At 40.8% G+C, this 14,930-nt stretch overlaps 2 protein-coding genes across 2 annotated transcripts in view; one reads left to right on the plus strand and one right to left on the minus strand.

The window, feature by feature from the left end:
- The window catches only part of UBAC2 (UBA domain containing 2), a 113,287-nt gene that overhangs the window by 81,400 nt on the left and 16,957 nt on the right, over positions 1-14,930 (minus strand). The window contains exons 3-4 of the mRNA XM_054162972.1: positions 9,035-9,154; positions 8,487-8,593 (exon numbers count right to left, since the gene is read on the minus strand). Coding sequence (XP_054018947.1) covers positions 8,487-8,593; positions 9,035-9,154 — 227 coding nt within the window. The remainder of the gene's footprint in view (positions 1-8,486; positions 8,594-9,034; positions 9,155-14,930) is intronic.
- On the plus strand, positions 4,985-5,950 carry GPR18 (G protein-coupled receptor 18). Its single transcript, XM_009910345.2, has one exon. It carries the CDS (start codon positions 4,985-4,987, stop codon positions 5,948-5,950), a length of 966 nt encoding a protein of 321 aa, XP_009908647.2.

Consider the following 14,930-nt stretch of genomic DNA (forward strand, 5'->3'; position numbering starts at 1 on the left):
GAGAGGGTGTATTTCACAGAAGTTATCTTTAGCACTGAGGATCACCTACATACACTAATTTTACACCCAGTGAGGGAAGATGTCCCCACAAACAAACCTGATTCTAGCTACATCTGAACTGCAGGCCTTGCTGCTTCTGGCACCATGGGCAAAGCCTGGCAAATTCTTGACTGCATGCCAGGAAGAGAATTAAACATTACAGTCCCTTGCTTAGTACACATTTCTCCTTCATTTGGAGGGGTAGGGGAAAGAAGCCTACAAGAGATACCAAATTCTCTGTATTGTGCTTCAGTGTCCCAAAGACTGCCAGTCATAGACGCAGAGCTTAGTGAGAACTCTACAGAGAAATTGGAAAGATACCTTTCTCTGAATGGCTGTTTCAAAGGTTGCATCTTTTTTCACGTCAACAAAGACAAAATGTATCAAGATCATCTTTACCTACTACGCTGTGTGAATACTCTCATCTCAAGAAAGATGCAGTGACACAGATCAGTGATTTTACTCCATTTTAACATAGGCTAAAACCTCTTCACATACAGCATTTTTCTTCAAAGCTCTTAAGTAGGCATGTTCTTGTTTTAGACAGCAAATAAATTTGGAAACATTGCTGCTGTTTCAGTAAAGTATGGTAGGTACACTATAAACAAGTTGTGTATTCAAGTGAACCAAACTTCTCATTTCAAATGTAGCAAGTTGCTATCACTTTCAGACTGACTACTAGCCAAGGTAATATAAGTTAAATGGGGATTTCCACAAAAAAACCCACTATGCATTACAGAAAATACAGTTACTTTGTGCTTGTATTAGAAACTTCCACAGAACCAAGGTGCACATTCACAGTATCACAGTATCACCAAGGTTGGAAGAGACCTCAAAGATCATCAAGTCCAACCTATCACCCAAGACCTCATGACTAGACCATGGCACTGAGTGCCACATCCAATCCCCTCTTGAACACATCCAGGGACGGTGACTCCACCACCTCCCTGGGCGGCACATTCCAATGATGAATGACTCGCTCAGTGAAGAACTTTCTCCTCACCTCCAGCCTAAACTTCCCCTGGTGCAGCTTGAGACTGTGTCCTCTTGTTCTGGTGCTGATTGCCTGGGAGAAGAGACCAACCCCCTCCTGGCTACAACCACCCTTCAGGTAGTTGTAGAGAGCAATGAGGTCTCCCCTGAGCCTCCTCTTCTCCAGGCTAAACAATCCCAGCTCCCTCAGCCTCTTCTCATAGGGCTTGTGCTCAAGGCCTCTCACCAGCATTGTTGCCCTTCTCTGGACATGTTCAAGTGTCTCAATGTCCTTAAACTGAGGGGCCCAGAACTGGACACATTCTTGCAGAAACCTTTGTATGTAAATATTAATCAAAATATCAGTTTTTGTTATACCATAAATATTTTTAAATGTATTTTTGAAAGATTCATAGTACAACAACCTAATTTGACTGCATCAGAAATAATGTAAAAGATTGTCTATCAAAAGGTCCTAGAAATATCAGTTCACTGACACTACTCTTATGTGAAATATTAACTTTTAAATATGACCAATAGAAGAGCTAAGCAGATAGATTACATCATTGTTTCCTGCCTGTGAAGAGGAGCTATTTTAGTTTAAGTGAAGCTGAGCAGAGAAGCAGAAGTCTAGATCGTCTACAGATTTGCGGCTACTAAAGGAGCATCTCTGAAGAGACTTTGCAGTACATGGAAGGTGAGTAACAATCCATGCTAACAAAGTGACTTGGATGTTTATGTATGTTGCTTCTTTCTTCAGAAGCTGAACATGGGAATTCTGGAACTAATGAAAAGGTATTTAATTTCTTTAATGCACTTTCAAGGTATCAGCAGAATTCCATAAATAACATTTACTGTATTTGTAGCAGCAAATCATCATAAATACTGTTGTTTAACATTTTAACAATACATGTTAAAATATGCAATAACTAAAAGGACTTGTAAGTATGTTACTACTAAAGGAAAGAAGTTGTTTTCCAAAAAAATAGATCTTCTCTCTTGGTCTCTGTGCTTCACTGAAGGCCACGTCCTCCTCAGGGAAATGTGAGCAAATGTAAGGGACGGCCAAAGGAAAAGTGATTTGGAACAGAGATGCAAAATCCTTTAAATGGAATCACTTTTGCCTAACTCATAGTAAGAAACTGAAGGAAAAGCTGTAATTCTGGCTTTGTTCTGAGAGTCTTTGTTTTCATACACAGCACCTAGATGGGTTTCACAATTCACATCAGACATTCAGGACCTCAGCTATCATTAAAAATTTAAAACAGATTGATAAAACATACTGACCAACATTACAGTAATGATTCACAACTAACACAGACAGACATCCAAACCCAACTGACTCCAGGGGCTCTTCAGAAAGTGCTCCAAGCAATGCTAGTAAGTGTTCCTATTAATAAAAATGGTGACTAGGGCAAATCCATACACTCAAAGGCACACAAAGATCTACTTGGGCTAACCTGGACTATCAACCTGAACTCTGTGCAGACAAGTACTGATGAAAATGCAGAACTTCTGCACTCATGTACAAATGCAGATGGGTAATGAAACACTTTGTTAAAAACATCGTTGTTTTTTACCTACATAAATGTCATTATTTCAGATTCTTGAAAATAAAATTCAGGAAAAATATCCAGTTATAGCACTGCATTTAAATCCACAAAGTCTGGGAACAGTGTCTTCAACAACTAAATAACACACAGACACACCTTTTTTGTTACAGCATGTCCATTCTTTGATAGATGTGAAATTAGCACAAACATGAAATAACCGGCAAACGAGCTACAGATCCACAGGCTGTCCTGATAGCAGCTCATGCCAAACTCAGCTTCCCCTCTTCCCATCAACATCAGCCTTCTGGTTATTTTGGAAACAAAACCTGAACAGAAACAATTACAGGCACTGCAAGTGCAAAGAAAATAAGAGCAAAACCAAACCCAAATGTCATGCTGTTTGTTACCTTTAATCCATAAAAAGTGAATTCTACCACCTGACCTCTACATTACTACTCAATTCACCTGCTACATCAGTCCGGATCTTGAGATAGCTAGTAATGCATTATGTCACACACAACTGCTAACAGGAGATTTAAAAATAGAACAGAAGAGATAAAACATCAGTGAAAATGTGTGAAGGCAGCCAGGGAATATTAAGCAATATTTGGACAATTTCATGCAACAATAATGGAAGTGGGACAGTATGTCAGAGTGTCTGAATTGTGCTACACGCATGTGCTACTTTTTCTTTTTTTAAAGCATATGCCATCAATAAGGTCTGCTATCACTCCTTAATTTTGTTAATGTCAGTGTTCTTCACACAATGTATTTTAAAGGCAGACAGATGCCCTCCAAACCTCTTTTTAATCAGTATTATAGGCATAGCTTTTGCTATGCAAAACACACATTTACACATTCTAATGGCCTCACCTGACAGAAAAATTATCTTTGAGGCAAATGTTTAGGGGTAGATATTTGAATGCATTTTTTTTTTTAATATCTGTAAACTGGAGATTGTAAAAAAGTCAGAAGTCCAAATTAGCTATTTTGAAGCAGAAACTAACACGACACGTTTAATGGGTTGTACTTAAGCTAGTTACTCCATAGACACTCTTCTCAAAAGTAGCCTGTATCTGCCACTGTCAAGCCAGGACACCAGATTAATAAACACTGTTTCAATGCTGTGAGCATTCCCACACCGCAACAAAAAAGTACCTGGTAACATCACAGTAAAAGCATAAATCAGAGGAGCAGTAACAATAAGCTTTTTAAAAACATATTCTCCACTTTTGGAGATGAAACACACAGGAACTGTGTACTGTTCTACTCTTGAGGACAGCTTCGGTGCTTGATAATGTGGAAGTTAGTTGCCTGGCTGGCACAAATGAGAAGATCAGACAGATGAATTCACTCTACCCTCCTCTTCACAAAGTTGCCCCTGGGTAAAAAGCCAAACAGAAGGAACCTTCCCATGCAAAGTCATGAAACTGTGATTACAGCAATACCCAAGAAAGCAAGTGGGTACCAAGTTAACCAAAGCACCCACGCAAACATCATGTAAACCCTGCCATCCTCAGATGTCTCTGAAATAAAATGGGATAATGTATTTCAGCTCTCATCATCTATGTCTGCATAATGATATTTCAGATGTCCAACTCCTATGATCAAGAAGCTGAGAGAAGCTGGAGCAGCTGGCTACCAGCCAGCAACTTTTGCCTCCAACAAATATTGTGCATGTAGGTCCTGGCTGGAGACTGCACTGCTCCCCCTTTCACCATTTTGTATAAAGAGAAGGTCTATCAATCTATTTATCTCATTCATATGTCAGGTATTTAGTTCTAATACCCTGAAATTAAATATTGTATTAGAAGCTATGCAGCTATCAAGATAGCATTTCAGTGTCTTTTACAAGCAACAGCATGCACCTATTCTTTTGGGACCTACCTAGCTAAAATGCAATGTCAGTACTTCACTTTGCATATCCAAATGTCACTACATGTCAGGCTCACTTACTTCTTTTCATAACTAGTTTTAGTCATTAATTTTTCAACACAGATAACTTGAAGAATTTTTTTTTTTTTTTAATTAAGAAAATTACCTCAATTAGTGCTGTTTCAATCTAATTACCAGCTACTGAAGCACACTCAAAGGGCTGGTCAAGCTTGACTTTTTGATTCCTTATACAAGAAATTTCTTTAATAATTCAAGATATTTAACTAAAACTAGCTTTATAACAAGTCTGACAGTACATGTACTTCCTTCAGGGCAAAAGAATGTATTTGTAGTCAGAAAAAGCAACAAAGCTAGCACATTGTAACAGCTTAACAATACAATCTGTCACTAAACCCCATCCTACAACAATCTTCGTGTGGTTTGTTTTTTTACAGAAATTGGTTTTTTGACAGAGAGTAATTGTTCTTATTTTATCTATTTTTAGAGTATTTATGGAGTGCAACAACTATTCCTAAATTCAATTAATGATGCCTGGAAATCACCACCCTGAAGAATATAGAATTGCATCACTGGTCTTCTACAGTTTTGTATTCACAGTGGGATTACTGGTGAATGCCACTGCACTATGGGTATTCAGCTGCACAACCAAGAAGAGAACTACTATAACTGTATATATGATGAATGTGGCATTACTTGATATAATTTTTATATTTTTCCTGCCCTTTCGCATAATCTACCATGGAAAAGCCACGTGGCCCTTTGGAGATATATTCTGTCGGATTATCAGTGCTTTCACCATATTTTATCCAGCCATTGCATTGTGGTTGCTCGCTTTTATAAGTGTAGACAGATTTATGGCTATTGTCCAGCCCAAACATGTCAAAGAACTAAAGAATACCAAAAAGGCTGTGCTGGCTTGCATTGGAATCTGGATAATGACCCTTGCAACAACGTCCCCATTGCTGCTTTTACAATCCAATCCAGACACAGCCTCGAATTTCACCACCTGCCTGAAAATGCTTGATATCATCCATTTAAAGGAAGTAAATACATTGAACTTTTCTCGTTTGATTTTTTTCTTTTTGACTCCCTTGTTTATCATGATGGGGTGTTACCTAGTTATTATTTACAATTTTATCCATGGCAAGACTTCCAAACTGAAGCCCAAGGCCAAGGAGAGATCCATAAGAATTATAGTTACTCTGATTGCTCAAGTACTTATCTGCTTTGTACCCTTCCACATTTGCTTCGCCTTCTTGATGCTGCAAGATGAAAATACAATGTACAACCCCTGGGCAGCCTTTACCACCTTTCTCATGAATCTCAGTACATGCTTGGATGTGATACTGTACTATATTGTTTCTAAGCAGTTTCAGGCAAGAGTCATCAGCGTAATCCTCTATCGCAACTACCTTAGAAGCGTGCGCAGGAAAAGTTTGCGAACTGGAAGTGTAAGATCACTCAGTAATATGAACAGTGAAATGATATAAAAAGAGACAAAAAACATCAGGGACTTTTATAATGTAAACAAGTGATTCCTTTTTCTGAACCACACTGAAGAACGTTCTCTAGCTAGAAGTAACAAATACATTTGTTGCACTGTATGACAGAAGCAGAATAATAATTGCACTTCTTTATATTTGCTCGACAGCTTTTGTAAATCTGAAATGAACTAAAAACCTAGTATCAGACTTAAACTTTCCAGTGCTTCTGTCATCCCCAAAATCACTAGTATTTTCAGACATGAAAAGGTGACTATTAGTACAATAAAGCAGACAACACTTAAGACTTGTGATGTAATGTACATAGTAATTCTTTATATTTGCACAACCAAACACTCTTGAAACTCCCACACTTCTAAAAGTGGCTTAATTCTCCCAAGACTGGTGTTAGCATGCCTTAAGGAGAAAACATGTATTTCTAAAAAACCCAAGTATTCCTAGAAAACAAGTATTTCTAAACTAAAAACTTCTTTGATAAGATTTGTTTGGAACTGACACATTCTGCAGTCACAGATAAAAATATCAAAAGGTATAATAGTCAAACTATTTACTAGTCCTGTGGGTATGATGTATACATTGATTACATCCTACTCTTGCACAAAGTATTCTTTTACACAGATAAAAATATTGAATTTGTCCAAACACACCAGCAGCCTATGTCCCAGAAAGAAACTTGAAAGCCTGCAAGTAGCACACGTAATGCATAACTGTAGTACTACTCAAGTATTCAACTCTTTTTCACACAGAATCATACAGAAACATTCAGGTTGGAAAAGACCCTTGGGATCACCAAGTCCAACCAATAACCCTACTCCACAAGGTTCACTCCTAAACCATATCCCCAAGCACCACATGCAAACAACCTTCAAACGCATCCAGAGTTGGTGACTCAACCACCTCCCTGGGCAGCACATTCCAATGCCTGACCACTTTTTCAGTGAAATTTTTTTCCTCATGCCCAGTCTAAACCTACCCAGCGGCAGCTTGAGGCTGTTCCCTCTTATTCTATCATTAACTACCTGTGAGAAGAAACCAGCACCAGCCTCTCCACAACATCCTTTCAGGCAGTTGTAGAGATGTGGCAGTTTAGGCTGGGTGCCTCCTGTTGCTGCCACCTAGGTTACACCTCCGGTGTCCTAAGTGTCCAGCCCAGTAGGCGGACACAGGAAATAGCATATTTCATACCTATAATGTCCTGCGCCCTATAAATCCATCTGCAAAGTCTTTCACTTCCTCTTTCTTCCCTCTCTGCTCGTGTGGGAAATGCTCCCTATCAGGTAACAGTGGGGGAGTATCTCAAGGCCTCTTAAGCCAGGCTAGGCCTAACGCCAGGAGGAGAAGGGGGAGGGGCAGTCTCAGACCTGGCCAGCTGAGACTAGCCTGCAGTGAGGGGGGGAAGAAAGAGCCCTGAGGGGTTTTGGGTATACCCCCAGGTGGGGAGATGGCAAGTGTTGGAAGGCTTTTTGGGTATGCTGTAGAGGGCTCCATATGCTTTGGGTTTCTTTTGTCACTATGCTTGTAGATTTCTGCAAAACACTAAATACTATTCCATTTAAACTTTCCATCACTTCTGCAATCCATTTGTGTGAGTTTCATTCTTTTGCCCCTTTCAAGGGCAAGAGAGGATCTGCCTGGCCTCAAACCAGGACAATTTTGAATACTCACACACCACAAAAAATATCTCTTTATAATGTCAAACAAATACTTTTTTTCCCTTATTAAATCAGACTTCAGCTACTTTCAAGAGACATACTAAATAGGCAAAAATAAAAGAAAGCCTAATATGGTGTCTAGTATTAAAAATCTAGTTCCAAGAGCTTTTATTGTTGCCTCAGTGTGCGACACATGGAAACTTGAGTCTATATGAGGTTCATCTCGCCTGTCAGAAGCTTAACAACAAAGGCTCTGCAAGCCCCGTGGCTCAACTGTAGTATGTTTATCTCTTGTTAAGTGCAGGAATCTCAAAAATAGGTTATGTGAAACTGAATTACTAGTCAATTAAGGATTTATGAATCCTGAAAAATCTCAGATTCAAGCACTAAATGGATTAACATGCTCTCACATTCAGTTTTTGAAACACAACCATATGAAATAACAGTATGAAATACATACAACTGCATTTCAAAGTCAGCATAAAGACATGCATTACAGTTGTGCTGTCTTTGTGACTTAAGAAAGAAACCAGCACCAACTTGATTTCAGAGTTACTGAATTGAAGAAAACCAAACACAGCAATGATTTGTGCATTGCAAAATGTGTTTCAGTCATGCTGACACTTGAAATGAGGCTAACAGAATGGAAAGTAACAATGCATTATAATTAAGTAACTGCAGATCACAACTAGGAAACTAATGATCAAAAAAATAATAGCTGTGTCAAGAACCTTTACACTGTAGTTCAAAAGAAAATTAAATTTCATATGAAGGGCTACATGAAGAAAATTGTTGTTTTTTTAATCAAAACTGCACAAAATAATGCTTTGGCACTATTGTCTAAAATAAACAATCCATTAGGAGTTACTTACAAACCAGAAGGCAAGCTGTTAATGGTGATGCCAAATATATACTGAGCAGCTTCTACAAGGAGAAGATCAAACAATGCTGAGAGCATCCAAGCACCCAGTAAAAATGACTGGAAAGAAAAAGTTTAGTTTTAATTAATTCAACAGTTTAAAAATAAGGGTTTGATGCATCTCTAAATAAAATAAAGGGGGGAAAAAAAAAAAGAAAACCACTATACCAATTCATTTTAGACAAATAAAATCTTCAGCACAACATAATTCTAGATGTACATGGTTAGATGCTGAAGAATGAAAAGTTAAATTTGTCACCAAAATTAAAGTCTTGTAATTTTCAACTGAAACAGCTTCAAACTTTAATTAGAATAATCACCTACATGCAAGATACCACTGATACAAATTTAGATGTATGCAAACCAAATTATCTTTTAAATTGTTTAACATCTATTTATATACAAGATGTTAGCATTAAAACTGCAATATTAATCCAAGACTACAAGGTTCTAAGCTGTGTAGAAAATAGCTTGTTGAAAACAAATGTAACTGGCACTTACTGAAAATTTTCTGCTGCCATATCTTCTTTCAAATATTCTAAAGTTGTAAATGAGCAGGCTGCTACAGAATGTGTCTTTCAAATCAAGACATACTGTTCTCCCACATATAAGTCTCCAAACCTAAAATGTTGAAGATCATCATGTTAAGTGTCTCTTCCTTCAAGGAAATGTTCTACAGCATGCAGTGCATTTAAGGAGGGAAATAAAATGAGTACAACGTTATGGAAACTTGAAGAAATCTGTTTTGAAATAAAATATTTTCAAGGAAGAGGCTGATGAAATAAATCTACAATTCAAACAAAGTCAAGTCAAAAACATTTTTATGTCCCTAGTTCATGTTCACAAACATAAATGGAAAGCACAACCCTACTAAGCTGGGGAATTCTGAAAAAAAAAAGTAATTTTCAAAGTGACCTCCAGATACCAATTAGTACTGCCCTAAGCGGATGTAAATCAGATCAGCTCGCCTGGGGCCATGTCAAGCTGAGTCTTGAACACGTACAAGGATGGAAGTTCCATAGCCTGTCTGAGAAATCTGTGCCAGTGTTTGTCTATCTCATGGCTTAAACAACTAAATCAAATCCTTACATCCAGGCAGAATTTCCCATGTCCCACCTTGCATCCACTACTTCTTGCACTACCTCAGTGCACCTCCAAGCAGAGTCTGGCTCCAGATTCTCCATAGCTTCTGATCAGACACTTGGTAGACAGCAACAATGTGTCCCCTCTTTGCCCTCTCTTATTTAGGCTGGGCAGACCCAGTTCTCTCAGCATTTTCTTGCATGTTCCATGCTCCAACCCTCAGGCTCTCTTGGTGGACCAACTCCAGGGCATCCGTATCTTTTCTGTACTTTTCCCAGGAATGAGAACTTCTGTGACTACACACAGAGCAATGCATTACCTAGAGGAGTAGGGTCACTTGTCTCAAATTGACTGGCCACACTCTCACTAATATAGTCCAGGAGATGGTTTGCCTTCTGGGTGCAAGAACACACTGTTGACTCCTGCTATGCGCTAAAATCCATGGGGCTTCTCTGCAGAGCTACTTCCCAAGCACTTGACTCCCTCAGTCTGTGTTGTTGTAGGCTGGGGTTATTTCATCACAGACTGAGGGCTTTTCAGTTCATGAAGTTCCTGTCAGACCATTTCTTGGACTGAATAGCAACTCTGCCTTTTAACATATTGACCATTTCCACCAATTTTGACTCTGTGACCGTTTGAGGCTGTGCCTTTAAGAAAGGGACAGTCTGGGACAGTCTGGCTGAATATTTTGTAAATATTGATATTCCAAAAGAATTTCATTGGTAGAATACAGCTTTAAGTTTTAGTGCAGCTGGAACTTTCCTCAGTTCAGTTCCTCTTCGCTCTCCCTTTCCAGCCTGTCTGCTGCTGGGCATCTGGCCAGAAGGGCCGCAGATAACAGATAAGCATTAATCCAGCACTAATATTTCTTGCTACTAAAATTCTTCTTTCTTATAACTGCCTTTTTCTCTCTCTAACCCCTCTTGGGGAAAAAAGGGAGGTAGGGGGAGAGAAGGAGGTACAGGGGGAACCCCCCTCTGTCCGGAGGTGGGGTGGGGTCAGCCTGTTCCTGTATCCTTCTTTGCTGTATATTTCTGTATATATTGTAAATACTGTATATTGTGTGTACAAATCCTGTGTTTACCCATTGCTTGTAGCATTTTCCCTTTGCTATTCCGGCTCAGTTAGCTGTGGGTTTTTTATTCCTTCTTAGCTGGGGAGAGAAAGCTTGGGCCTTTCTCTCTCAACCCACCACAGACTCACCTACAAACTTGCTTGAAGAACATCTATCCCATCATCCAGGTCACTAATGAAGACATTAAACAGCACTGGTCCCAGTATTCATCTCTGAGAGACCCTCCCCTAATTAAAACCTGCCAATTAGACTTTACACTGACAAAATTCCATTGAGAGTCCAACTAATTTTCTACCTATCATCTTATCCAGTTGTTTAGTACATACCTCACCATTTTGGCTCCAAGGACACAATAGGAGACTGGGTTAAAGAACTTGCTAAAGTCAAGGTACGCAAAATCATTGATTTCTTTCTTGTCCACAGCACTACTTGCCTCATGGAAGAAAGAACCCAACTAGTCATGCATACTTTCATAGAATGATTGAGGTAGGAAATGACCTTTGAAGATCACCTAGTCTGACATCCTCACTCAAAACAAAGTCAACTAAGACAGGACTGTCAAATGACAGTCCCCTTCTCTGGGGAAACTGTTCCCCTGTTTCATCAGTCTTACAGTAACAAAGGCTCTTTATTTAAATGGAATTTCTTGTCTTTCAATTCATGTCCATTCCCTCTTGTCCTTTCACTGGGCCTGGCTGCCTCATCCGTGCTCTCTCCCATCAAGTATTTATACAGATCAGTAAGATCCATCCTAAGCCTTCTCTTGCCCAAGCAAAATGATCCCAGCTCTATCAGCCTCTCCTGAAACACCAATTGCTCCAGTCCCTGACTATACTGGTGGTCCTTGGCCGTCACCAGCAGCACCTCAATCATTTGTGTTAGGAAGTTTCTATCAATACACTACAGACCTCCCTGGACTGATCATGCTTCACGATGATTGTATCCTGTTGCAGCTTGCAGTATGGTTAAAGTCCTCCACGAGGTGCAGGGCCTGAAATCATGAGTTTTTCCAGGCGTCTGAAGAAGGCTTCAGCTACCTCTTCATGATAAGGTGGCTTGTAGCAAACACCAACACCTAAGTTGGCTGTGCTGGTCTGCTCTCTAATACTGACCCATAAACTCTCAAATTCCTCATGTATGAAGATAAAGCTCTGTGTACTCCCCTTCTTTCACATGAAGAGCAATTCTCCTCCTTGCCTGTCCCCCTTAGCTTGTATCTGCCTGTTGCAGCAGTACTATCACATAAGATAACCCACCACACCTCCATGACCCCAATAAGATCACAGCCCTGCAACCGCATGCAACCTGTAATCCCTCTTATTTGCTGCCTATGTAGCATGCATCAGCATACTGACACTTCCAAGAGGCACCCACTCACACTGATTTCCCAGAAAACGTATGGGAGTCTTCCACAAAATGCTGTCCTGTAGGCACTTCCTTATTTACGTGTACACACTTGAAGTAGGTCCTTTCCAGCTCTGTTTTGTTGATTACAAGATCTCTACTGTTCACATCACCCTGTCTCCTTTGCTGGCTAACCTAGTCTACTACGTCCTCACTCAACTGTGAGTTATCGCTCTCTCTACACTGTTCCTATCATAAAGTTTTCCTCCCCAGGCTGACCTGCCTGCGAGCAAAGATGCTTTTGTCCCACTTGGTTAGGTGGATCCTATCTCTTCCAAGTAATCCTTCATCCTCAGAGAAGGCCCCATAGGCACAAAATGCAGAAATGTGTTGCTAACACCAGCTGTGGAGCCAATCGTGACCCACAGGATGCATTGAGAAATGGCTTCTAGAAAGATTTGCTCCAAGACGTTCGCAGGGACCAAGGTAAGGTTGAGTGACCTGATGTTACCTGGATACTCCTTTCTGCCCTTCACGAAGATGGGTGTGGCATTTGCCTTCCTCCAGTCATTGGGTACCTCCACCTATTGCCATGATCTTTCAAAGATGCTAGAGAAAGGTCTTACAATTACATTTCCAGCTCCACTGGCACCCTCAGAGGTAATCCATCTGGATTAAGTGATCTCTGTTTTTCTAAATGGTGGATACTGCTTCACTCTCCTGGACTCTTCAAGGCAGTTTAGGGACCCTGGAGGCAAAACATACTAGTACAAACTAATAAATATATCTGCTTGAATACCTCAGCCTTTGGCATGTTCCCACATTACGAGTCCTCCTGCCACAATGAGGACTGGGCCCACACTTTCCTTAAGCCTTTCTTTCACTGGTGATGTAACTAAAAAAGCCTTCCTTGCTGATGTTCAACTCCCTTGCTAGTTTCCACCTAAGCTTTGGGTCTCCCTGCTCCACTTCCTAAGCCACACCCTGACAGGCACTCTCCCTTTCATTGAAATCCAAATGCCAACATGCTGCCTGAGCCTTACATTTCTCAAGACCTCAGCCAATGCTTTTGCCTCTAATTTCCCCAGTATACCAAAGGACTGAATAAGAAGACAGAAATGGGACCTCAGTGTTCTAGCTGTCCGTGACAGTTTAGGCTGTGCCTTTAAGAAAAGGATAGCTGCAGAATTCTCTAGCTGAAAAGTCTTGATGTAAAAAGGTAAACAAAGATTAATTCTAAATGAATTTCATTGGTAGATGAGTGGGATGTAGTTTTGCGATCTTACATTCTGTTCTCACTCCGGCTTCTGTCTTTCTCTTGGCATGAAGGCTGACCTCAGACAGAAACCAGTAAGATAAGCAGCTAACTTCTAACAACGCTTTGAGCTAACTGCAATTTCCCTAATACTTTACTCCTTTTCTCTTTTTCTTCCAATTAACTAGAGGGAAAGGGGAGGGGAGAGGCTGTGGGGAACCCAAGGTGGGATCCTCCTCCTGAGGAGGATTTCTGTGTTGTTTCTTTCCTGTAAATTCTTGTATAATATTGTAAATACTGTATATTTTATATATATTCATTGCCTTCCATAATTGCTTGTAAAATACAGCTTTCATTCGCTTCTCTGGCTGAGTTCAGCTGAGCTTTTTGTTGGTGCGGTTCGGCTAAACCATCACACTACAACACTGTCCTGTGTCAACATGCCCAATGCTAGAACCAAGTCAGGAGTATGACTCTACCTGCAGCCCGAATTGGCAGGACTGTGATCTTGAAGCTGAACAGCTCTTGCATGGAATATAGAAGGCTTCCAAGGCTAACTGCTTTTCACCTTAGCCAGATTAAAAAATACATAGGTCTAATGTAATCAAGACCCTCATTTTTACACATAGTATTCTTTGTGTTCTCATCTGAATACCACCATCATACAGGAGTTAAACAATCTGCATTCCTGGATCCCAGAGGTAGACAAATATATAGCATACAGCTCACTCCAAAGGCTGTAATAATAAATGGAATGAGTTAAGAAAGAAAACACCTAAACCCAACAATTCCTCCAAGCAAAATGACTGGAAGCTGGCCAACGTGATGCCCATCCACAAGAAGGAGCAGAAGGAAGAACCAGGGAATTACAGACCTGTCAGCCTGACCTCAGTGCCAGGCAAGATTAGGGAGGAGATCATCTTGAGTGTAATCATGCAGCACTTACAGGATGGCCAAAGGATCAACCCCAGCCAACATGGATTTAGGAAGGGCAGGTCCTGCCTCACCAACCTGATCTCCTTCTAGGATCAGGTGGCTGCCTGGTGGATGTGGGGAAGGCTGTGGATGTAGTCTACCTGGACCTCAGTAAGGCCTTTGACACCATCCCCCACAGCAAACTCCTGGCCAAGCTATCAGCCCATGGCTTGGACAGCAGCATTCTGTGCTGGGTTAGGAACTGGCTGCAGGGCCGAACCCAGAGAATGATGGTGAATGATGCCACATCCAGCTGGCAGCCAGTCACTAGTGGTGTGCCCCAGGGATCACTTCTGGGCCCCATCCTGTTCAATATCTTTATTGATGATCTGGATGAGGGGATTGAATCCATCATCAGTATATTTGCAGATGACACCAAGCTGGGGGCAGGAGTTGATCTGTTAGAGGGTAGGAGAGCTCTGCAGAGGGACCTCGACAGGCTGGACAGATGGACAGAGTCCAACAGCATGAGATTTAACACATCCAAGTGCCAGGTTCTACACATTGGCCACAACAACCCCATGCAGTGCTACAGGCTGGGGTCAGAGTGGCTGGAGAGTGGCCAGGCCAAAAGGGACCTGGGGGTACTGGTTGATAGTAGGCTGAACACGAGCCTGCAGTGTGTCCAGGTGGCCAAGAAGGCCAATGGCATCCTGGCCTGCATC

This window comes from Dryobates pubescens, chromosome 7 (assembly GCF_014839835.1).
Source record: "Dryobates pubescens isolate bDryPub1 chromosome 7, bDryPub1.pri, whole genome shotgun sequence".
NCBI lineage: Eukaryota > Metazoa > Chordata > Aves > Piciformes > Picidae > Dryobates > Dryobates pubescens.

Excerpts from the sequence above, each read along its gene's own strand:
- GPR18 (XM_009910345.2), top strand. The coding sequence starts at position 4,985 with ATGATGCCTGGAAATCACCACCCTGAAGAATATAGAATTGCATCACTG.